The sequence below is a fragment of the Oxyura jamaicensis genome, chromosome 4 (genome assembly GCF_011077185.1).
Source record: "Oxyura jamaicensis isolate SHBP4307 breed ruddy duck chromosome 4, BPBGC_Ojam_1.0, whole genome shotgun sequence".
Taxonomy (NCBI): Eukaryota; Metazoa; Chordata; class Aves; order Anseriformes; family Anatidae; genus Oxyura; species Oxyura jamaicensis.
This window is the reverse complement of record NC_048896.1, coordinates 73,143,624-73,167,518: the sequence shown is the minus strand read 5'-3', so window position 1 is coordinate 73,167,518 and position 23,895 is coordinate 73,143,624. Positions and strand designations below refer to the sequence as shown.

Here is a 23,895-nt window from a genome sequence, read left to right as displayed (position 1 = left end):
CAGAGAAATTCTTTGCATGTGAGCTCAGTTTTGCTGGCTAGTGTCACTACATATTACAGAAGCATACTGCCTTTTTTTAAAAAACAACAACAAAAAAAAGCAACTGCCTTTCCCCTTTGATATTGCTGTCCCACCTCTCAGTCGTGTATTTACAAGCTTGAGCATTCAACGGGCACTGCTGCATGTTCAGCACTTCTGGGAAACAGCTTCTTTAGAAGGTTAAAGTCAGCTTTAGGAGCTTATCATTTTGGGAAAGTCGCCTATAATCCTCACAACATACTGTTGTTAAGGCAGGTATCTTTCCAGTATATTCAGGCTGTGACCAGTTTAGATTTTTTTGCTTCTGCATTGTATAACTGATAGCGCTTAAGGACGCTTTGTCCTAACTTAGTGCAAGGGAACTGTTAGAATCTCTCTCAGCTCCTTCCTTGGAACAAACAGTTACAGGTTATAGGCTTAGTAGGTGCAATTAGGTGCCCAGAAAGCTATCTAACAAGGAAAGAAACTTTACTTACAGTCACAGCAGAACTGAGGAATGTAAATAAAAGTACTGTACCCCACTCAATTCTTTCACAAAGGAATTGGGACAAAATAATCTGTGTATATTGTTCTTTAACTCTGTGATACTAAAACATTAAATATTTCAGTTTTGGTACAAGGAAACTTAAGTCATTTGTATAAAGGGCAAGTTCAAGATCATGCCTTTTTTTTTGTGTATGTGTATCTGACTAATTAACTTTCATTTTGGGGCTTAAAAGTGAAGTAACACCTAGGAAAAGGGCAGCAATCCAAAATATGCTTGAAGAGAACTGGCATTAGCTCTAACTTTGTCCTGTCTGTCAGACTAACGTAACTGGGTCTGACCTTAACCTGGAAACTGGCTGCTGTCTGGAACAAGAAAGAAAAAGCACGTTTTTGTAATTCAGCTGCCACGGCGTCCAAGATCTCCTGCCTGCCAGAGGTCAGGAGTTTATGCCTGACTGTGGAAATTAGAAAAGCCTCTTGGTTGTGAGAGGCTTACAATTAACAATGGAGACAAAAAAAAAAAAAAATAATCAAGAGGAAATAAAAAATAACCTGACACATCCTGGGTTAGCTGGTAGGCCACAGAAATGCAGAACAAATACTAAAATTCAAGCCAGGAATACAATTTCCACTACATCCTTCCTTCTCTTCCCCTGCTTCCCCCTCCCCTCTCATTGGTTTACGAGCATGGTTCTGTATTTAAGACAACATCCTACTGTGAGGGCTATATGTGCTCTTTTAAGTGTGCCATCTATGCCACCGGCTGCCGGTCAATCTGTGGTATAGAAACCAAGCTTTCCTCTCTCCCCCCTCCCACTGGTACCCCAAGCTGGTGAATGAAGTGAAAAGTAATAAAATAGCTTGAAATTTTTAGACTGCACAAAGTAGGAAAACTTTTATGCGGGTTAAGCTTTAAGAAGCTACAGCTAAGTTGAACTTGTTAATGGTAATATACTATAATCCTTACTTGTCTTCTTTTTTCTTTATGTACCACAAATAGCAATGTCCCAATTTAAAGTAAATGGAGAATAGTTATGCACTAAAAGCATGTTTAAAATGGTAGAACCAGGTAGAAGAGTCTAAATATAATACCCACATATGTAACACGAAATTACCAGTGATTGTGACACTCGCTTTCTGTTATGATTTTACACGTTTTCTCTACGGCTGTATCACAGTTCTGAAGAAGTCAGCAATGAAAAATGTAGGTTCCCTGCCAGAACACACAGCATCTCACCTAGCACAGAATCACACAACAACTGAGGCTGGCACCTGCTCCAGCCCCTGCTCCAGCAGGGACCCCACAGCAGGGTGCCCAGCACCACGTCCAGGTGGCTGCTGAAGATCCCCAAGGAGGAGACCCCACAGCCTGGAGACTCCCTGGGCAGCCTGTGCCAGGGCTCTGTCACCTGCACAGAAGTGCTGCCTGGTGCTCACAGAGAACCTCCTGTGCTCCAGTTTGTGCCCACTGCCTCTTGTCCTGGCACTGGGCACCACTGAGAAGAGCCTGGCTCTGCCCTCCTACACCCTCCCTTCTGGTGTTTTTGTACTTTAACAAGGTCTCTCTATGCAACCTTTAGTCACAGACAAATAGATTTTTTTTGTTGTTTTGTTTAATTCTTATTGATTCCAGTTAACTGATAATTTCTCATATTGCTTCAGCATGTGCCAAATAGTAAGGCACATAGTATGGCACAGAAGGCTCCCTATGAAATGTCCTTTTACTATGCCTAAATGTTCTCCAAAAGGTTGCAGACTGATTCCTATTCTTCTGACTGACAACAAAGACTATTCCTACAGACGACTTTGCTAAAAGAGAAAAAAAACAGCACCAAAAGCAGCAGTCACTCAGTCAATTATGATTTGAACAGTATGACATGATCCAAAGCTGTCCTGTGTTGAGGCTGACAGGGTCATGAGTGATTTTGGAGATTTAGATTCATTCCATATTATTATTATTGTTGTTGTTATTATTATTATTTCGGAGAGTAGGCATGTTCCCTGACTGCCATTCTTTGAAAATAAATTATATGTTATTTGATCAAGATGCGACTTGTTGGTTCTCTAAGTGTTGGACCAAATCCCTAAACAAAACAAAGAGAAAACCATAACAAAACTCAAAATGTGCCAGAAAATATCAATCATTTTACTCATTTTTCTTAATGGCAGAATCTGTCTCCCTGCCTACAGATGAAATAAAGCGGTTTACTGCTGTGGTGTTACAGTTAAAGAAAAACAAGCAAACAAACAAACCACAGTTAACAAGTAGATGCTGTTTAGTTCATGCATGATGTAGAAAGTCTGTACAGGTAAAAATCATAGAGAGCCTCAGTTACAAAATCCATCCATCTGAAGTTTTTGGCTTCTGTATGTGTAAGTGAAGAGGGATGCTTTAAGTCCTTTATAAAGTCCTCCAATGAAATTCTAGTATTAATCTGAATTTAGTAATGGGACCACATGAAGAAGATGCACATAAAATTAGCTACAGTATCTGAAGTTCCTGGAGAGCATCAGGTCAGCAAATTGACTCATTTTATTTGTTGGTTTTTGAGTTGTTTTCTTCTTTTTTCATTTTGCTAACTTCAGCTGGTTTAGGTAACAGCTGGAGAAGAGAAAGGAAAAAGACACCATCCTTTATGACTTGGTTTTATTTATTTATTTATTTATTTTCAGTCTGTGGTCAAACAAATACATCTTTTTTTCTGATAACCCAGTATTTCCATGTTTTCTAATTCTTTCTTGGAAATTTGTTCTCTGGGAAAAGTCACTAAGAAGGATCTAATTGTTACATTGCCTGACATTTTGAAATTATTGGGATTGTATTAATTGCATGAAAATGATGTTAATCACAGAAGAAAATGCATCAGAAGTTGACTGTTTCTTTTTCAGCACCTTTTAATCCCGTTAGACAGTTAAGTTTTTAGGAATGAAGCACTTGGCAAGTTGAGTGGTTCTGTCCACTGTGTTCAGAGCAGTCCCAGGAGGTACTAGACAAGGACCTTCAAATGGATTTTCAGTGACACAGCTGAACCTATGCCTTGTGATAAATCCTGATGGCCATTTTCCTCCACCTTCTAGAAGAAAATGTTTGACTTACAGTTAAACTGAGGCTAACTAAACTGAGGAGAAAAAGGAGACACTCAGATCTGTTGATGCCTGCCACCACTCCTCCAGTTGAGTCAATTGTAGTACTTTGACAGAAGGCTTTGCAGAGTCAAAGTCTTGGTTAATGTGTCATTCTTCGCTTGCACAAATGCTGTTTTTTCCTGTAGTCATTGTCTGCTGCCTTTGAGAAGCATGGCAGAAGTTCAGTGTTATTTTGACAAGGGCAGCCACTTCCTCATTTGCCTCATCCTTTTAAACGTGGGACAGAGGGGATGCTCAAATTGTTCCCACTGGAATACTGTTGGAAAGCGTCTGAATAGCTATATCCCTCACATGAGTTCAAATTCAGGACTTGGCAGCAAGTCACTCTCCTGGCTCCAGGGTGTCTGCTCCTCCTCCTAGATGTCACCTTCACAGTGCCATCACATTGCCCAGGACCTCATTCCATCAGTGATACACGCTGCATTTCTATCGTCCCCAGGGATTTTCCCTGACATTGACCTGTGCTGCAGAATTGAGCCAGCTGCAGGAAAATCTGTCACTCCTTTCAACTCTCTGGAATTACGTGGCACCCGGTCTGGCTCAGACGCAGACAGAGGTTGACAAAATCTAGGGAAAAGCTCTTGCACAGCAAGTGCCTTGCCCCTAAAACTCAGCAATCAGACTGCTTTCTCCATTAATACTTCGGAAAGCTGATGCCAGCTGTCGTGTTGAGCAAGAAAGAGGGTTCAATGTGCTCTGGGCTATTCTGTCCCCAGAAATCAACCTGGCCGCATGAGTTGCTGCCAAAGGTTCATTACCAAAGAGCTATAGGAAAGAGGACAAAAGCTGTGAAGCAACAGACTTTTGTCTGCTTTCCTTTCTGCTGGGTTCCACTGATCTCCCGTCTCAGACTTTTTCCAAAAGGATATTTTAATTGCTATTTATATTGAGCTATACTGGAGAAGGATATTCATTAACATCTTTGCAAATGATATGTAGGATTTTTCTTGTTTGCATGCATTCTGGTAACAACATACTACCCAACTTTGAAAGCTTTCCAAATATGTCTACAAATTATTATTTCCATCAAAATTTACAAAAGTAGTACTCATTATTCTAACTACATTTGGTCTATTTTCTATTATTATTAGTCTTACCTGCCATTAATATCTGATTTATAGTGTACATGATAACACATAGAAATCGTACATGGTTTGGCAGATAATGAGCAGATGAAACTTGACGGAGTAATTTACAGAAAATGTAGTCACAAACAAGAAGTATTCTTTAAGGGAATAACATTCACAATTAACAAGCTCATTTTCGCGAATGGGAATTTGAGTCCCATAGAGCGGGAAGGGAGTTAGCAGTCGTCTCGCAGCACCGACGAGGAGCTCTCCGGGGTGTTTCGGGGTGGTATCTCGGGAGGGGCCCCGAGATACCAGCTGCGGGTCGGTTCACTGCAGGATTCACCCCGACTTGTGCAAAACTCCGGCTTGCTCTGGAGCGTGCGGGAGCGAGCACCGGCGGGGAGCAGTGGCAGCAGAGCCCCCGGGCTGCTCCCCTCCTTGCCTGCAGGCGAAGGCAGCTCTCGGCTCGCATTTCCCCGAGGGAAGGCTGGCTGCTCTCCGGCTAGGGGCTCTGCCCTCCCAGACAGGCGCAGGACGCCGCCGATTTCTGCAGCCAACGCACGAAAGCGCTGCTGAAACCTCCGAGCCCTACCCCGCGGCCTTCAACCCCCCGCGGCCGGGCTGAGGAAACCGCGACATGGCGGCCCTGACCCCGGCCCCGGGCGGGGCGGAGGTGGGGCGGCTCGGCACGGCCCGGCCCCGCTGCGGAAGAGGGAAGGAGCGGGGCGGCCGGGGCGGCTGCGGCTGGGGCTGGGGCTGGGGCTGAGGCGACCGGGCGGTATCATGGCCGGGGACGCGGCGCTCAGGCGGGCGGCAGAGCAGTGGCTGCTGTGGGACAAGGTGAGGGGCGCAGGGGCCCTGCCAGGCCTGCCCGGGGCGGAGAGGGGGGTCCCGGTCCCCTGGGGGCTTGGGGAGGGAGGCGCTGGGCTCTTGGGGGGATCTGGCAACGGGGGTGCTGTCTGTCTGTCCGTCCGTCATTCCGGCGGTGGGGACCCTGCCCCGGTCAGAGCAGCCCCCTCTGACACAGCCCCTGCTGCACGGCTTTCTGTCTGAATTTCCTTCCCGTGTTGTTCCTAACCTCTCCTCTTACAGGTTCCTAGACGTAAAATGCTCAAGGCGAGGATGCCTTGCCGTGTCGTCTGTCTCAGAGTATTTAAACCTCCATGTTTCCCTTTGCTAAAATGCTGTTTCCAAAAAGGCTTGCCTCGAAAGGACCAGGAAACCAGAAGGCAGCATCGTGGTAGTGCCAGCCAGCGCTTGGCGACCTGCCTTCAGTAACGTGGCGGTGAACCTCATCCCCACGGCGGTCTGGTGCCTTGGCTCTTTCTCTGCCTTTTTCTGCTATGGCTTTAGTATGCAGCACGTCTGTTCCTGGGAAGGTGCTTAAACTCCTTAAAACATCTCTCTGTCTGCAGTTTTGATCTGGGTAGTACTGTACACAGAAGTAAAATCCTCTGTTTATTTCTATGTTCCGCATGTCCAAAGAAACTTTTTGCCAGGGGGGTGTTTTGGAAATGCTTATGTAGCTGCTTGTTGCTGCGTTTCCCACTAAGATTCAGGTCTGCATTTGCTATATGTGGTTTGCATTTTTTGTCCCAATACACGAAATTTGTTCATTTGGCTGTAGTGGAACACATTGGCCATTTGTCCCCCTTATATCACTTTCAATGACTGCCCTTTTTTTAAATCACTGTACAATGCTGTATAGTTTTTTTGTAACCTACATATTTTTTTAGTAGGTGGTCTTCTGCTTATTCAAGACCATCATTGAAAACATAAAGTACACACACACATATATTAAAAAATACTTCCAGGTTCTAAAGGCCATCATTGGAAGTACTTCCAGTTTGTTGTGATACTTCATTAAAGATTGTTTGACAGCTCTATTGCTGTTAATGATGCTGCAGCGCCATACCAGCCCTTCTTTCAGCGTTGTTGGGGTATTAGACCAGGTTCTGTGTAATCTTTTTCCGTTTAATTGATTTTAGAGAAAACAGTCTGGTTTTAAAGGGTGCTTTATTTCAGTAAAATAACTTCTTTGATTAATGTTAATTATAAATAACTTCTTTGTTAATTATATTCCATTTTTCTGCTTAATCAATTCATTTTAATTGATTATTCCAATTATTTTGTGAAACCCTTGTGAAAATCAGCATCCCTTGAACTATCTTTACCTTTTTAAAGGTTAGTTCTTTGTTAACAGTTGCGTCTTTGATTGCAGTAATATTTGAGCAGTATGCAATACCTCGTTGCAGATTGCTGAAAAGTAGGAAGGTATTGTCATTCATTTCTCAGGGAGCTCCTGCAGTGTTTGCATTAAGCAACAGCCTAATCTGATATAACCCTTGTCCATTTACTCTGATATTATAAAAAAAAAAAAAAAAAAAAAAAAAAAAAACCTCCATGGGAAGGACTGCTTTTGAATTTGAAGGGAAAAGTTAATTTTTAATGATGATAAGTTGAGTGTTTCTTGCAAAATAGTAGTTTGCAAGAGCAAACCCTTATGCATGGAAATGGTCCTGCTGACTTCACTGGAGGTAACAATTACTGTGCATATTACCAAGCTCTTTTCGTCACTGTATTCATTACATAAGTATCATATTTTTCATTCATTCTATTATCAACATAAAATTATGGATAGAAGATAGCTTCTCTTGTTATTAAAAACAAAACATGTTTAGTCAGTAGCTGTCCCTCTACTTTAAAACCTTGAGAGGTTTTTTTTTTTTTTTGCAGAGGAAACATCTCTAGGGCCTTCATTTGGTGTAAATACCTCATATGTAGCAAGGTGATGTTTAAACAAATTGCAGTAATGAGTATTAATTCTGTATTATAACACCTGCTGCTGTAGTCAGAGACATCAGTATTTTCATAATCTTATCCAGCTTGTTTGAGGATAGAAAAAAAACACAAAGAGGAATGAAAAAAAGCAGCACTTCATCCTTCAGATCCTTCAGATACAATTGGGTCCTTTTATAGAGATTCTTCTGCTTTTAAAAAGTTGGTTTATGTTTGTTTGTTTTTCCCCTGACTATATACACTGGCATCATAATGCTCCTAGAATTCTGCAAGGCTTGGAATAAAATGGGAACAACAGTATGTACAGTCAAAAAGAGGGGAGAAAAAAAAAAAGGCAAAAAAAAAAAGCAGATTTTTAGGAGAACATAGCCATAAACAATTATAGTGGTAATTCTGGAAAAACCCTGGGTCTATATTAAACAGACTTGGGCTGAAGTTTTACCATTTTGTAATGCTTCTGATGGAGGGGAGAAGATAACCCAAACAACTGAAGTCAAGTAACCAAGCTTTTTCTATCAAGCTATCAGAATTAAGTTGAGCCTCCTACAAGGAGGGTTCAGTTACAGCACTCCTGGATTGGTAAATTGCTCATTTTTAAACTGGAAGTCAGTAATTCAGGGGTACAAAATTGCTTATTGCACCTGGGAAAAACAACTTCTTTTCTTTAAGGAGTCCAGCTTATTCTGCATTATACAGTTTGCTTATTTGCAGCAAGGCCTTGTTGGCTTTTTGAGTATTTATTTAAACTATCACATTTGCCCTTCAGCAACAGGTGCGGTGATGTCTAAGATGCCTAAGAAAAACATGGTTTGTTCCTTAGGTATTACAAACTGTGGTCTGAGTTTGATGCACAGAATGCTTACACATTTTCATAAAACTTTACCCAGATGACTGCTATTGTGTATGTTCTTCAGCACTTTCTGCAGATGCAGGGAAAAAAATCTATCTATTTGTGCCCAGGATGATGTGCCTTCGTTTGCTCTAAGCATGCCTGGGTTATCCACAAAATAGTGAAGTCTATGACTTTCATGAGGTCATTTTGTTGACCAGAAGTCAAAGCTTATGATCATTTGGAAATAATAATCTTTGTACTCCAGTGTAAAGTGTGTGTAATTGTGCCGTGACTAACCTGCGGAGCATGCCGCCTCTTTGCATAACGCCGTTGCCTAGTGGCTGGAGTGTGCCATCTGTCCTCTTGGCTCGTCAGTTTTCAGGGAGGCAAACTAATGTTAAACTTGAGAAATCCCACATTACTGAGGTGTTGGGGAACACAAGACTTTACTAATTTCAGAAACAAAGAGCTGGTAATAGTTATATCATGCAAGTAATACACCAAGAAAAGGAGGAAGACTTAGAAAAGAAACGTTTCACTGTTTATAACAAGCCTGATGTGACTACACGTCACTGTTCTGCACAGTCATTGTATTTAAGAATTCAGAAATAGTAGTCAAGCTTTCCTCTTGAGTTTTACCTTTAATATATTTTCACAAACACACATATATTTTGTGTAAATTGTTACCTTTATCTTCTGACCAGTCTGTTTCTGCTCTTTCTTGTTAGCCAAACCTCAGAAAACTGTATGTGGTTTTTGTTGTTTTGTTTGTTAGCTCACAGCACTGTGGAAGTAATAAATATTTCTTAGTCATCTTGCTTTCTGCTCTGTTTAGAGTAGTTGTATTCTGGTGACAAAAATTCTCTGAACTGTAAAGTTTGGGGTTTGTTTTAAAACAAGAAAAACTTAAGTTTGACATCTTGGAAATCTTTTCACTTTCCTAACTGATATATATGCTGCTGCCAAGGCAGCATGTTTACTGAAGGAGATAAAGCTAAGTAAGGAGTAGTTGAAATTGTGCTGACTTTAAATTCAGAATATGTAGCAACAGTTCCAGGCTTCCAGAGGTGGTGTGCTGTTGTAATACTGAAGTTATCCAGTAGAGAACATGGGGAAGAATGTCAGTTCTGTTAAGAAGCTTAAGGTGTTTAAAAACAAACCCCACAAAATTCAGATATTTTAGAAATGTTTTTTAGTTGTTTGGTTTTCTTTTGTATCTGCAGAATCCAAAAACTTCTGCAATAGTGAAGCAACTGGTTGCTGAAGGAAATGTGGAAGAACTACAGAAATGCTTTGGCTTGCGGATGGAATTTGGCACAGCAGGGCTCAGGGCTGCCATGGGAGCAGGAATTTCTCACATGAATGACTTGACTATTATCCAGACAACACAGGTATTGTGTTCATCATATTTTCTCATTTAACTGGATGTATGTAGGAATGGAAGGGCCTCGCAACAAGCAAACAGGCATGCTGTGGAAGTACAAGGTTTTTGTCGTTTTTTGTTGTTGTTGTTGTTTGTTTGTTTGTTTGTTTTTTATTCTCCCAATTTTCAGAAGTCACTTAAATAATTCTTAGTGCTGATCGCCAAAAATATACAGAGTGAAGCTCTTAAGCTGGTAAAATAAGTTATCTTCCATATTTGTTTTACAATTAAATTCATACACAGCTCGTTAAGCTAAGGATGAGTTACTCCTGGCATAACAACTGCAAAACAAAACAGCAAAGGTAGCCAGCATTTGACTAAACTTTGTGCAGGTTGTATGTAAATTTACATAAATGCAGTGAATATGTATGCACACGTGTAGGAACTAAAGTAGATCAGTCCTTAACATTGCTGCTGCCTGGACTGCTGGTGCCCTAAACAGGTGTCATTATTAAGGATGAGATTCAATTCAGAAAGTGAAATGTTGGCCAGTTGTTCACTTCCTCATCTGAGACGTAAAAGAACTAAATCACTTCTCAAAATCTGCAGTTCAGACTAATTGTGTTAAGTGTTTCTTTCTGGAGTTGGTTCTCATTTTTGGAAAAGTGCTTAAATGCTGGAAAACTTCATTATATTGATTCGAAGGGCTTGGGTACCGGTTTATTGGTCCTAGATGAATTGAATTGCAGTGCAGTTCAGTGAGATGATGTGTGCTTACCTCTCTAAGATGTGAACATCTTAGTGATCGTCTTAATACAATGATGTATTAAATATTGTTGTTATGCTAATGAAGTGGATTTGTTGTTGTCTTCAGGGATTTTGCAGATACCTTGAAAAGAACTTCAGTGACCTGAAAAAGAGAGGAGTTGTGATTGGTTTTGACGCTCGTGCCCATCTTTCAAGTGGAGGTAGTAGCAAAAGGTACTTTTTAGTTACTAAGTATGTTGTAGATGTCTTACATGATTTGTTATGGTCTTAAAACTATTTCAACAATATTTTCTCTTTCTCCAGAATGAATTACTTTGAGGGCTTTATAGTATTTTTGTTTTCTTAATACCAAAGCAGTTCTTACAGTTGTGTTTTGTGCATTGGGAATAGGGAATGAAAACATTTAAATTGCATATAATATTTGGATTTATTTTATTTTTTTAATTGGAGAAAAAAAGTGTGAATTCTAAGAAATGAATTGGTGATTAAGGAATACATTTCCATGTTTTTTGTTCTTTTTAATAGGTTTGCAAGACTTGCAGCTAGTACCTTCATCAGCCAGGGAGTTCCAGTTTATCTGTTCTCTGATATAACACCAACTCCTTTTGTGGTAGGTTTTTCTATAACATATTTATATACACAAAAATTATGTGAGATATCAAAAATTAATACATTAAGGAAAACTAGACAAACCACTTTTGACTTCTTAAACTCTAACTACAGTTTTTTTTATGCTTGTTTAGCTAGATTTGGTTTACAACATCCACAGCAGTAGACTGAAGAAGCTTAGTAGAATACCTGTGACAATGGGACATGTTTGTATTTGTTCACACTTTCAGGCATATTTTCTGTAGAAGACATCTCATAGTTTCTAGTTTAATAGAACGACAGAATATCCCAGGTTGGAAGGGACCCTCAAGGATCATTGAGTCCAACTCCTGGCTCCATACAGGACCACCCAAAAATCAGACTAGATATTTGAGAGCATTGTCCAAATGCTTCTTGAACTCCAGCAGGCTCAGTGCTGTGACCACTGCCCTGGGCAGCCTGTCCCAGTGCCCGACCACCCTCTGGGTGCAGAACCTTTCCCTAAAACCCAGCCTGACCCTCCCCTGTCCCAGCTCCGTGCCGTTCCCTCGGGTCCTGTCGCTGTCCCCAGAGAGCAGAGCTCAGCGCCTGCCCCTCCGCTCCCCTCGTGAGGAAGCTATAGAACTAGAAGCTAGGGGAGTCAGAAGTTGGACTGAAACTAAGAAGTTTGAAACTTCTGAAACTTTGAAGCTTAGTTCGTGATTTTCTTTTTTCTTTTGGGGGGATATTGAATCCACAGTAGCTTTCTGAAAACACAGGTTGTTAAGAGCGCAGTGACTTTACGCCAGAAGTAACTGAATGTGTCTGCATGTACACCATCTAGGGGTAAATTAGAAATCTAGGTGTACGTTACACTAGGGGTCAGTGCTCTAGAACAATAAAAAGAAAAAACTTCTGTTCCACTACATGCAACAGTTTCTCCTCTGATAACAGTTGCTCCAGTAAATGCTGCAAACAGAGCATAGAGGGTTGAAGACTTTGTATACAGCATTCCTGTATTGATACAAATTTTGGTAGATAGAGCGCCAGATGCTTCTTTGTGGAACAGCTTAAAGCAGTGTTGCAAGAACTACAGTTAATTTTATTTGCTATTAAATAGAAAGTCAGGATTGAATTCCAACTGGACCTTTGGTCACAAATAATGCTTTATTTCTGTTACTCACTCCATCTGTTTTGGATTAATTTAGAATAGCTCTCTCCAAAACAATTCTCTTCTACACCATGATGGAGTAGTTGCTTAGAGGACTGCTCTCAAACCAAGGTATGGATGAGAATGCTGCAGTTTTCATTCTCTCTACCGTACACAGAGTTCTGTCATTACCCCAACAGACTTTACACTCTTAAAGACCTGAGGTATCTCAAGCCATTCTGCAGCAGGCAACACATGCATTCAGCTTCCTTCTATCAAAATGCTACTTAGTGAGCCACAAAGTATCTGAAACAGTGCTAAATATGTATTAATGGAAAGATGCAAAAGAAGTGGCAAGGACTAAGGTTGTACCACACAGAGCCTAGTGGATCAAGTACTGCTTAGCTTCTGCTTTAGGGAGTCAGTCTGTAGGAATCATATCCTGAACTTTTTATTTAGCAGTATGGAAGTATTCTCATAAGAATGAAAATAAAACCTCCTATAATATTTTTCATAGTCTATGTCAATTAACCTCTTCTTGTTACAGCCATATACAGTAACTCATCTGAAGCTTTGTGCTGGAATTATGGTTACGGCTTCCCATAATCCAAAACAAGATAATGGTTACAAGGTAAACCTGTATGATCTATTTTCTGGATTCTTTTTGATAGCTTTTTCAAATCCATTTGGATATTTTATCAATTACTTTTTAAATTAACTTCATTTTTGCTGATGCTTTTTGTTATTTGAGCTACATGAATACATGACCCAGATGCTGTTAGGTATCTTTCCTTAAATCCACGGTTTGTAAACCATCAGTAGGAGGAACTGTGCAAATAACTGCCAAAAATTAAAACATAATTCTGTTTATACATAAAACATAAGGCCTGCTGTTGGATGTGTAGGCAATAAAAAAACAACAGAGGACTAAAGTAATGAACATCTTGAAACTTAGCTGAATTTGTGCTTGCTACTATGGCAAGGCTGCTGCTGTAGGCAGCTACAGGGGTTTTGTGCCTTTCTCTTTAATGTTTTTTGTGATAAATGCATTTCGTTGACACTTACTTTCTCTAAAGAATTCTTTTTTATATATAACAATTATATCTAAAAATCATGTGGAAACTATCTGAAATATCATGGGGAATTCAATATCATCAGTTCCAAGGCTAACAGCCAGACTGATATTTGAGTCTTCTCAGTAAATGAGCTGAGCTTCATTTTATGTTTCATTATGTATTTAAATATGCTCTGGTAAAATTTAATAGCTTTTTTGTAGAACAAAAATGGGGTTTGAAACACTGAGAATATGAACATAGAAATACTCTGGGTATACTTTAGTTGAATTTACTGTAATATCCTATCAAATACATCTTAGCCAACAGAAAATTGCAAAGCTGTCCTACATTATTAATGACCAAAATACTCTCTTACCACGTTTATCATTTAGGTTTACTGGGAAAATGGTGCTCAGATCATTTCCCCTCACGACAAAGGAATTTCTCAGGCTATTGAGGAGAATCAAGAGCCATGGCCTCAGGCTTGGGATGATAAACTAATTGACAGCAGCGTGCTACTTCATGACCCGTATGCCACTGTCAATAAGGAATATTTCAAAGACATACAGAAACAGTGCTTTCACAGGTAACTGGTGTGCTAAGGTACAGGATTTTCCAGCTGGTATGTCAGCATGGCAGTTCAAATTAAAGTCAGGGCAGCCACGATTCTGTCATGTTTCCCAGTTCTGTCTGTACATTTCTGTGATCTTTTGCAGTAGTACTGGCAACCGTGTGATGACATAGCAAGCCAGTTCATAAAGCTGTGCTGGCAGAAATCTAACTCAGCAAAGAGAGTAATTAGTTTCTGATTATATTATCTCCCTGGACTAGTGTGGCCATGCATCAGCCAAATGCTGCTGGAAGACTGGGGCTATCCTGTGTAGCTAGAGGCAAACTAAGGGTTGGCACTGACTATCCAATATAATGTTGCTGAATCACAGCCCTAAAATGAGCTGCTAAGAGAGGAGGTGAACCAGGCAGTTTTGACAGAAGATCTTGCTCTATAATTCTAGCCTTGCATGTGCTCCTGGTAACCTCGGAAGCCTTGCACCAGTGTATTGCTGTCACTTGCTCAGCATAAACTTCACCTAAGGAGATGAAGTGGATGCTTCTCTTCGTGATTATCAGGTAGAATCAATTTGTGGGTTAGATAAGCAACAGCCTGTTAATCTGCCTACTGGCATCAAAATTTTAACTACCAGTAGTCACCAGTAACTGGTGCTAAAAGCTAAGTCAATGTTACTAGAAAGGCAGGCCTAAGTGAGTTTTAATGTATTTACGTTTCCCACATTTTTAGCAAAGTAATTTATAAAAATGAATGAGTTCAAATGGGACATGCTCCTGTAGGTTCACTGTGTTCAGTCTTTGGAGATGGCTTAAATCCCAGAGCTGGGGATGAAGAGTCTTACTAGTCAGTTGTATTTGTTTTCCACTCGCCTCCTTTGAGGTGTATAGAGTGTACTGTCTTATTCCAGTGGCTTGCATGTACCAGAACGTTAGGTATCTACAGGAACTTGCAGAGCTGAAAAACATGGCTAAACTAATTTTGAAGCCATTACTTTTAAAAAGCAACCTCCTTTAGTTTTTCATGTTAAGAGTGCTATAGAATAATGAGTCGCATCAGTTCCCAAACACAGTGAATTTTCATATAGAATATTCTGCTATATTCAAGTTTATTTTTAATCTGCTTTATTTCAGGAATATCAATAAGGAAACAAACTTGAAATTTGTTCATACTTCTGTGCATGGTGTAGGTCATAAATTTGTGCAGTTGGCCTTCAAGGCATTTGACCTTAGACCTCCTTTTGCTGTTCCGGAGCAGAAGGATCCTGATCCAGAATTTCCCACAGTGAAGTATCCAAATCCTGAGGAAGGCAAAGGTGTTCTGGTAAATATATTTATTTATTACTTAATATTTGTAAATATATATACACATATATATCTTAATAGTTGCAAAGTCTGTCAAGCAACTTGGCTGTTTTCTTTCTGCCAACACTCATGGCTGTAAATATTGGTTAAAAGACTATTTTATTTCTGTTCTTATATCTTTATGTTTATCGAGGATTTTCCTTGAATCATTTCATTAAAATTCATAACTCTCTTTGACCAATCAGGTAATAATTAGCTATAACTTTAAACTGCACTTTTTTCTGCTCTCGATCAGAATGTGCAGCATCTGCACGCAAAGCAGAGTAATACAGTTACTTTTAAAAATTCATAAATAAAAAGTAAAGACCTTTACTGTCAATTTTGGAAAGTTTCTAGTTTACATCTGAAATGCAAAGACTAAATTGTTCTCAAACCACACTGGCAATCCTGATCATTAGGAGGCTGGAATTTCTGATACAAGTATGATCATTTTATTATTAAAGACCCTATTGAACATACTTAGGTTTTGAATCAATCTACAGAAGTGGAATGATGTTGGTGAAATTAAATATCCTGCTCATGCTCAACTGTTGCCAGGCTTATATCCTGTGAATTGGTTAAACGTAAATTAAGTGATTGGGGTAGTGGTGTGTTTTTTTTGTTTGTTTGTTTGTAGACACTCATGACTTTGGGTGTTTGAGATTAAATAAACCAGCAAAGTTTATTTAAAGTCTGTAAAGATAGCAAAAATATTATTTGGGAGTATTAACGCTTCTCTTGTGTTGCTTATCACTGTTTCCAGACATTATCTTTTGCTTTGGCTGAAAAAGATGGGGCAAAAATCATTTTAGCAAATGATCCAGATGCTGATCGACTTGCAGTGGCTGAGAAACAGGAAAGGTATGGTAACAAATAAATTCAAACCACTTTGGACTTAAAGGTCAGACAGATTTGAGGTATTCTGGCTGTCTGTGTTGCAGAGGAAGATAGAATAGTCACAGTAGTCTCTTTTTTTTTTGGACTAAGACACAGAAATATGTAGTATGAATGAACTCATTCCGCTCAAAGAGTGAAAAAACATTCTTTTTCTTTTTTTTTTTCTCTTTTGTCTAAAAACATAGCTACCAGAGACTCCGAGGGGGTTGTTAGTTTATTGTAATTACCACCATTGAGGTTATGGTGCTTTCATTCTGCTGCCTTTTTGCTAATTGGTTTAGCCACCCTTAATTGTCACCTAACTTTTGGTCGTTCATTGTTTCCAAATTCCACTGCAGCTTTTTGTACACTACTCATATACAAATACAGGCTTCCATAGTATCTGTATGTCTGCTTTGAGACAAACTCTTGCTAGAGCACATTCTCTCAGCACGCTTCAGCTAATCGTTACCGTGCATTGCTTAGTGCCTGATGGCATCAATAAGTGCGGGAGACTGAGTCTGCTTCTCTTTCACAACAGGTACTGTTTCTGTAGGTATTCATTTTTGCCAATTTGACAGTTCCACTGTCCCCTTTCATGACTGGCATTTTTGAGCAATTTTGACATCTGTCTTTTCCTTCAATTTTTCTTGTTCTAACAATGGGTCAGTTTTAATATATACAGTTTTAAACTATTTGAGATTTTTTTCAAGCCTTCCTCAATGACGGATTGATGCATTTGTCACCAAGTCAAACAAACCTACTGATCGTTTGGGAATTGTATTTTCATGTCTGTGCCATTCATTTTTGTAATTTGTATCTACTGGCTTTTTTTGTTGTTGTTTTTAAAATTTAAAATACACTGGAAATATCACTTTCATCTTTGGATAAATTCCTAAGTTGGTAAATATGACTGAGGAGGAATATAACTTCAGACTTCTTTGGGGAAGATTTTTTTTTCTTAATGGATACAAAATGTCATGTTACTGTTATTCGGAATTCAAATGTGGTGGGTTTATTTGCTAATATTCATATATGAAAGAACCACTAGATCTTTTCCAGTACTGTCCTTTGAATTCATATACGTTTTTTCTTTTTTCTCCAGCGGTGAATGGAAGGTGTTTTCTGGAAATGAACTGGGAGCTCTTTTGGGGTGGTGGATCTTCACTTGCTGGAAAAATCAGAATAGGGATGCTTGTGCCATCAAAGATGTCTACATGTTATCCAGTACAGTTTCTTCCAAAATCCTGAGAGCAATTGCACTAAAGGAAGGTTTTCACTTTGAGGTAAGCTGTTACAAGTTTATTCTATATCCTTTTATTTGCTTTCCTACTCAGTGTTTTGTGTCCTCTGTCTCTGTCAAGCATTGCTTTTATTCTTAATGTGTTTTTTTTTTTCCTCCTCACTGCTGTAGGAAACACTGACAGGTTTTAAGTGGATGGGGAACCGTGCCAAACAGCTCATGGATCAGGGAAAAGCTGTACTTTTTGCATTTGAAGAGGCTATAGGTATGAAAGAGAATATTGCATTCTAGAATCCTGTAAAATAGTGAGAGTGGACTACTGCCAAAAATAGCTGTGTAGCCAAATGGCCTCAACTTAATAGGAGTAATTGCTATCATCCGTTTGGCTGATTGATATTACTAGTATGCAGTCCTAATCTCTGTTGAGCACCAAGTGTGGTGATGCAAACTAGGTGGATGTATTTTCAGTAACGGTGATGTAGACTTGGACTGTAAATTCCCTAGAAGCTATTTAAAAACAAACAAACAAAAAAAACAACAACCACATTTCTGTAAATTTCAAGTTGAGTATGTGTAGCTGACACTTAAATTTAAACATGAAAGTAAAAACTCCTCCAAACAATACCTGTAAACTGGAAAGGCATGAATAAAAGCTATTAGTATGTGAGATAGAGGTTGTAAAGATGTAATACACTTTCTTGAGTATCTCAGTGCCTGAAGACCAGAGGAAATGTGACTACCTCATGGATAGTTCCCAGTGTTAACATATGCTACTATGTAAGGGTACTCACATCTAAGATAAAGTGCCATCCTTGCATTTTTCCTATAATGTGCATTTCTTTTTAGGAGAGTTCCAAAAGTACTCAGGAGCACGTGGCAGAGATAAGATGCAAATAAGTGCTGAAAATACATTAAATACTTTGCTTATTAAATTAACGCTGATTAGAACGTAAACAATTTTCAAATCCTAGGCTATACTGAAAATATTTTGGGTTTAATTCTAAAATGTGTGTAGTATGGCAATACACATTTCTCCTTTGAACAATGTCCCTTCTTACGTTCCCCTCCTCCACCAGTGCTACTCTCCCATCCCCTAATATCTACTTCCATTATAAAAATCAATCAAATATGTAAATAATATATATAAAATTTTCCTTTGTTTAGGATATATGTGCTGTCCTGCTGTTCTGGACAAAGATGGTGTCAGCGCTGCTGTTATAACTGCAGAGATGGCTAGTTTTTTGGCAACCAGGAATATGTCTTTGTCTCAGCAGCTGAAAGCAGTCTATGATGAGTGAGTTTGATTATAATTGTCTAATAACCGGATTTTCTTCATGACACATACATTGGTTAATAGGACTTGATAGTAACCTACTGCACATGAAGAAATAGAAGTACAGGAGTATGGTAACAGTGATCTAGAAAGCTCTCCTCTGTCATGGGTATGAATACATATATGACTTGTTTTTATGCAGTTTTAAGGTATTGAAAGAATTACTTTTTTAATTCTTAAACTGTTAGTGAGATTTTCATAGCATTTTTCTTTGTTTTTGTGAAGGGGTTCCTCCATTTGAGAAGTTCTGCTCTTGGGCTCTTTCTTGTACAAAAGACTGGAGTTTTTTGTCTGCTTTGTTTTGTTTTTCCCAGTAGTATTGTTGCCCTGTGGAGCTCATAGTGCTTCTTGCTGCTTGAACATACTAGATGTACAAAAACGTTAATGGCAGAATGTGCCTAAGTAGCTCTGGCATATTTATGTTACCCATTGAAGCCAGCTTGTTTCTGTCCTGCTTGCAGGGCTATTGGTGATTAAATTAATTCTAGTTGGCACTACAGCTATACTATTATCATTCCATCTTTCATTTTTGGATCAATGGTATATGTTGGTTTGTCTTTCTGCTCCTGAATACTGATATTTGAGCTGATTCAGCTGAAGTTCTATAACTGATTCTATTTGTTGTATCCAGCTGGATGGCCCTCTGAGAGCTTTCAATATTAGGTGCTACTTGTTTTTTTTCCTTTGACATACTCTAGGACCTGCAGAAATCAACAGCTGAGATGGCTATTGGATTTTATGGGGCAGGGGATTTTACTTGTGGGGTTTGGAGGTTTGTAGTTAGAAAGGATGGAGCAGCACAGGCTGGTGGATATTTTCTACGTCTTCATGTCTGGTAGCATCACTAGCAAAGCTGTGGTGGAACCTGAAGAAAGGTTCATGGAAAACTCTAGCCTTGGTGCTGCTTGTTTCACCTATCCTCAGAGCTCTCATTTGTGTGCAGTACTAGACATGCTTGTTTTACCAACCATTTAAGAAGGAAGCAGGTGGCAAAACCAATGCATAAGTTGTGGAATTTATCAGCTGTTGCACATGGTAGTTTAGGTGGGTTCATGAAACAATAGGACAAAAACATGGAAGAGAAAATCATGCCTAGAGCTGCAAATAGAGTATCTGACTTGAGAGTTTCCTTAACTGCTAGTTCCTAGAGAACACTCTGACGTGCTCTTTTAAATGTTCATTTGGTAAACAAACACCTGCTTCAGCTTGCCTTCAGAATCAGAAAAGTTAGCTGAGTGGAACTTAGCAATGCCACAGTGTCGCTGTGATAATGGCCACTGAAGAGGCTTCTGATAGTCATAGCTTGTTTAGCACAAAAGCAGCCTGTAGGTGCACCTCAGAGTAAGACTGTTTGTGTCTATGTGCATGGCCACCACTCATGGAAAAGCTACAGATCAAGGGAGGAAAACAAATCTGTCTTCTTAACAGATGCTTGATAACTGTGGGGCTTTTCTTGTCTTGCTTTGGGGTTATTTTTTTTTGCTTGTTTTTGTGGCTAGTATAGTCTTCCACTTTTCTACTCCTTTACTTCTTTTTTTCCTGGTCAGGATTGTCTTGTGAACTGCTGTTGAAGCAGAAGAAACTCTACTCTGTATTTTGGAGGTATAGTATGGGGATCTGTTCTCATTGTTACCTCATCCCAAAGCCAAGGTAGATCAGGAAAAGGACACAGTCCTGACAGGTTCATTACTTCTTTCAAATGTAGGATAGGCTTTTTTAATTCCCTTGCTGGGTTCGCAAGACTGATTTAACAACTATTTTCATTCAAGATTTCCATTTATGTATAAACGTGTTGCTCCTTTAGAAACTTTCCAGATTTCTAGCATGAACATCATAGTGCCAGCGAAAGCTTCTGCCCTTCAGACTTTCCCTGGCACCAAGGATACTCATGAACTGTTCATCTTCAGGAAAAGATCACTTAAAGAAGCAGCCCAGGCTTGTAGGCTTTCCAATAGTGTGTTGTTCTGAAAAGTCCATGTTATCAGGCAACTTGGTTTTGATGCAGATTCAGCATCATGCCATCTGCCAGTAAACAGACAACATAAAGAGGTGATGTTTGGGAACAGTTTAGTTCAATAGAAAGACTTTAATGGGACAGCAGCCTTTGAAGCTTGATTGGAAAAAGGTCTGGAATTTCTTTTACTCAGAAGAGGTCAGCTAGCATCCAGTCAAGGGACCTATTTAGCAATACTCCTTTCTCTTCCTTTGGTGTTTAGAACTTCCCAAGATGATAACGGCATCATTCTTTTTCCTTTTGATTTCAAAGTAAGCTTTCTCATTTTCAATCATTAAGGAAATTTCTGTGCAGAGACCTTTTCCTCTTAAAGTGTGTAAAATAGGGCAACTGACCTGTCAAGGCCTTTTTAAAACTGTAACAGGGTGAAGTTATGCTACAGTTGGGTGACCATGAGTATAGATTCATGCTTTTTAGAGGGTTGTATAATGTGTGTGGTGTACAACTCTAACAGGAACGTTACTTTTTCAATTAATTAGTATCATGTCTTCACAGATATGGCCTCCATATTACCAAAGCTTCATATTTCATCTGTCACGATCCTAAAGTGATTCAACAGCTTTTTGACAACCTCAGGAATTACGATGGAGAAAACACATACCCAAAATCTTGTGGTAGATTTAAAGTTTCTGGAATAAGGGATCTAACTACGGGGTATGACAGCAGCCAGCCAGATCAAAAAGCTGTAAGTACATTTTTATTACACACAATCATGTGTATGTATGTGCAAACACATCTAAAAATATTCTACAGATAAATACTCTAAAACATACTATGTTCAGTTCTGAGTCGAAGGTGAGATACATTTGGGATGATTGTTTTGTTTTGGTGGGGAATAAATCAAGGCTGGTTTTTTTTTCCCTTTTCTTTTCCTTTTCCTCCCTCTCTCTTTCCACATCTTCCCTCTTTATCTTCCCTCCAAGGTGGCAATCTCCAAAGAAGGAGGAGGATCTTGCTATCGTGCTGCAGCAGTCTTGCATTAATTTATTAAGTGTAAGCTAGACAGTCTACTGAGATGTGGTTTGGGGTTCCTCAGCCTTCCATGAGCCATGTTTCTTTTTTCCTCCTGGGGAAGCTCATCATAGAGCAATTCCTGTTTGCAGCTAAAATGTTGACTAGAGTTGAAATAAGCTTCCCAGCAGTGATGTCATGTTATATGACATCAGGTCATGGGGTTTGTTTTGAAGTCAGTGTAGTCCCTTTCAAAATGTTACATACATATAAATATATTCTTCTTACTATTTCTAGATACTTCCCACTAGTAAAAGTAGCCAAATGATTACATTCACTTTTGCTAATGGAGGAGTGGCCACGATGCGAACCAGTGGGACAGAACCCAAAATCAAATACTATTCTGAACTTTGTGCACCTCCTGGAAACAGGTATTGTCGCTTACAGGGGTAAATGCTGTGCAGTAGGGGCTGAGCGGGTTTTCTATATTGCTTTGGTGGGGAAAGGGCTGTTCATTATTGAATAATACTCCCGTAGTCGTTCTAAGAACTCAAGTATATACATTTATCATTGATAGATAATGTTTGCCTAAAAAAAATATATCAGGCTGAAAATCTACTTTTTAGCTTCTCTACTCTGACAATGTTTTCTGTATTTGTGTGCATTTTGTTTTTTAGTGACGTCGAGCAATTGAAGAAGGAACTGGATGAATTGGTCAATGCTCTTGAAAAACACTTCTTTCAACCAGAAAAAAATAATCTTCAGCGGAAGACTGAGTAAAATAGAAAACTTACTACCATAGTGGGATTTTTTTTGGCAGTGTTAGAAATGCATTGTTTAAGAAGTAAGGATTTTTAGGACCAAATATCTGAGAACACAGACTGAAAGACTTCTGCTCTTATTAAGATCCATTCTGCATACTCTTCGAAGTAGTGTCTTGTTTTGGAAGGGAAGCATGTCTACCCTCGAAGGACCAAAAAAAAAGCCAGTCAGCTTATGAACAAAATGTTGTCTCTGAATGTATTTCAAACAATACTTGTTTAATTAAATACTCTAAGTAATGTCTTGATTTCTGAAATGCAGCCTGTTTGGGGGGAACTTTTATTTCTTTTATATGTGTGTAATCTTATGCAACTCTGTCTAGGTTTAGATTTGTAAAGCGAGTGCTCCTGTTAATAAGACCTGAAAGCCTGTGGTGAAACTTTGGCAAAGTTGGGGCAGTTGTTTCAGAAATAGTGGTCCTTAGACAGAGGTTTCTGCCCAAATAAACAAGGAAGTCACATGAATTTGCTGGAAAGCTTCTGTTTGCAGTGGGACTACATATCAAACTCCAGGTTGGAGATGCTAAGTGTGCTAAACCTTTCTTCCTTAGAAGTGCAAAGTGCACCTTTCAATACCATGAACATTTTAAGACAGAATGTATCTGCGCACAGCACCTTTCCGTTGCCTCATTGATCTAAGCATAATTCATTCAACGCGTACCCCAGTGTCAGGTCCTGTCCTGCTGTATGCTACATGACTTGCTGCATAACTCCTCATGTTGAATTTAGTGCAGAAGTTTCCATTTCATTTCCTGCTGTCATCTGCACATGCAGAGTCCGAGATGGTTATGTGGAGGTTACCAGTTAACTTTAATAGAGGGTTTTTCTGCATTTTCAGTATTTCCTTGGAGTATCAGTGTATCTCTAACAGCCCCAGTATATCTTGGGTGTGATCTTGGGTATCATCTTGGGTAAAGAACCTCCTCATCATAACTACTTCTGGTATGACACTGACTAGTTGCTAGGTCAAGCATGGATCAAATTTAGCAAATTATTCATCAGGAATGAAATCTGCCATTCTGTGCCTAGTAAATAGGGGCTCAGCTTGTTCTTTGCTTGCCATCTTAGCTAACGTGTGATGCCTGCTTTTGCCTTACACTCTTCGGAGTTATAATCAGAGGATACAAAGAAAGGAGTAGTCCCTGTGTTCTTTGGCTGACACTTCAGCTTTTCCTGGCTGTTTTATCAATTTTATTGATATATGTTTATTTGGTGCCTTGAATAACGCGATCCACATTCCTAAACAGGACCCTAGGGGTTACTGACTGTAGTAGTAACTGTAAAGGGAGTCTCAGTGTTCACTTGAGTGCAATCAGCCTTCAGTGTGAAATTTCTACACATACCAACTACTACTGTTTCATCCTTCTGAAAATAAACTCTAATGACAAATTAAGGATTTAAAGTAAATATACAATATTTTAGACTTCTTAGATGTATGTGCTGCAAGTGTAAATCTTAACTGATTCTCAAAAG

At 39.3% G+C, this 23,895-nt stretch overlaps 1 protein-coding gene across 1 annotated transcript; it reads left to right on the top strand.

Annotated features, from left to right (window-relative positions):
• Positions 1-5,429: 5,429 nt before the first annotated feature.
• Positions 5,430-22,887, top strand: PGM2 (phosphoglucomutase 2). Its single transcript, XM_035323548.1, has 14 exons — positions 5,430-5,582; positions 9,597-9,764; positions 10,611-10,717; positions 11,030-11,114; positions 12,769-12,852; positions 13,669-13,862; positions 14,975-15,164; positions 15,948-16,045; positions 17,166-17,346; positions 17,475-17,568; positions 18,468-18,597; positions 21,146-21,335; positions 21,899-22,032; positions 22,279-22,887. Exons 1-14 carry the CDS (start codon positions 5,526-5,528, stop codon positions 22,379-22,381), a joined length of 1,815 nt encoding a protein of 604 aa, XP_035179439.1. The 5' UTR covers positions 5,430-5,525; the 3' UTR covers positions 22,382-22,887.
• The last annotated feature ends 1,008 nt before the right edge of the window (positions 22,888-23,895 follow it).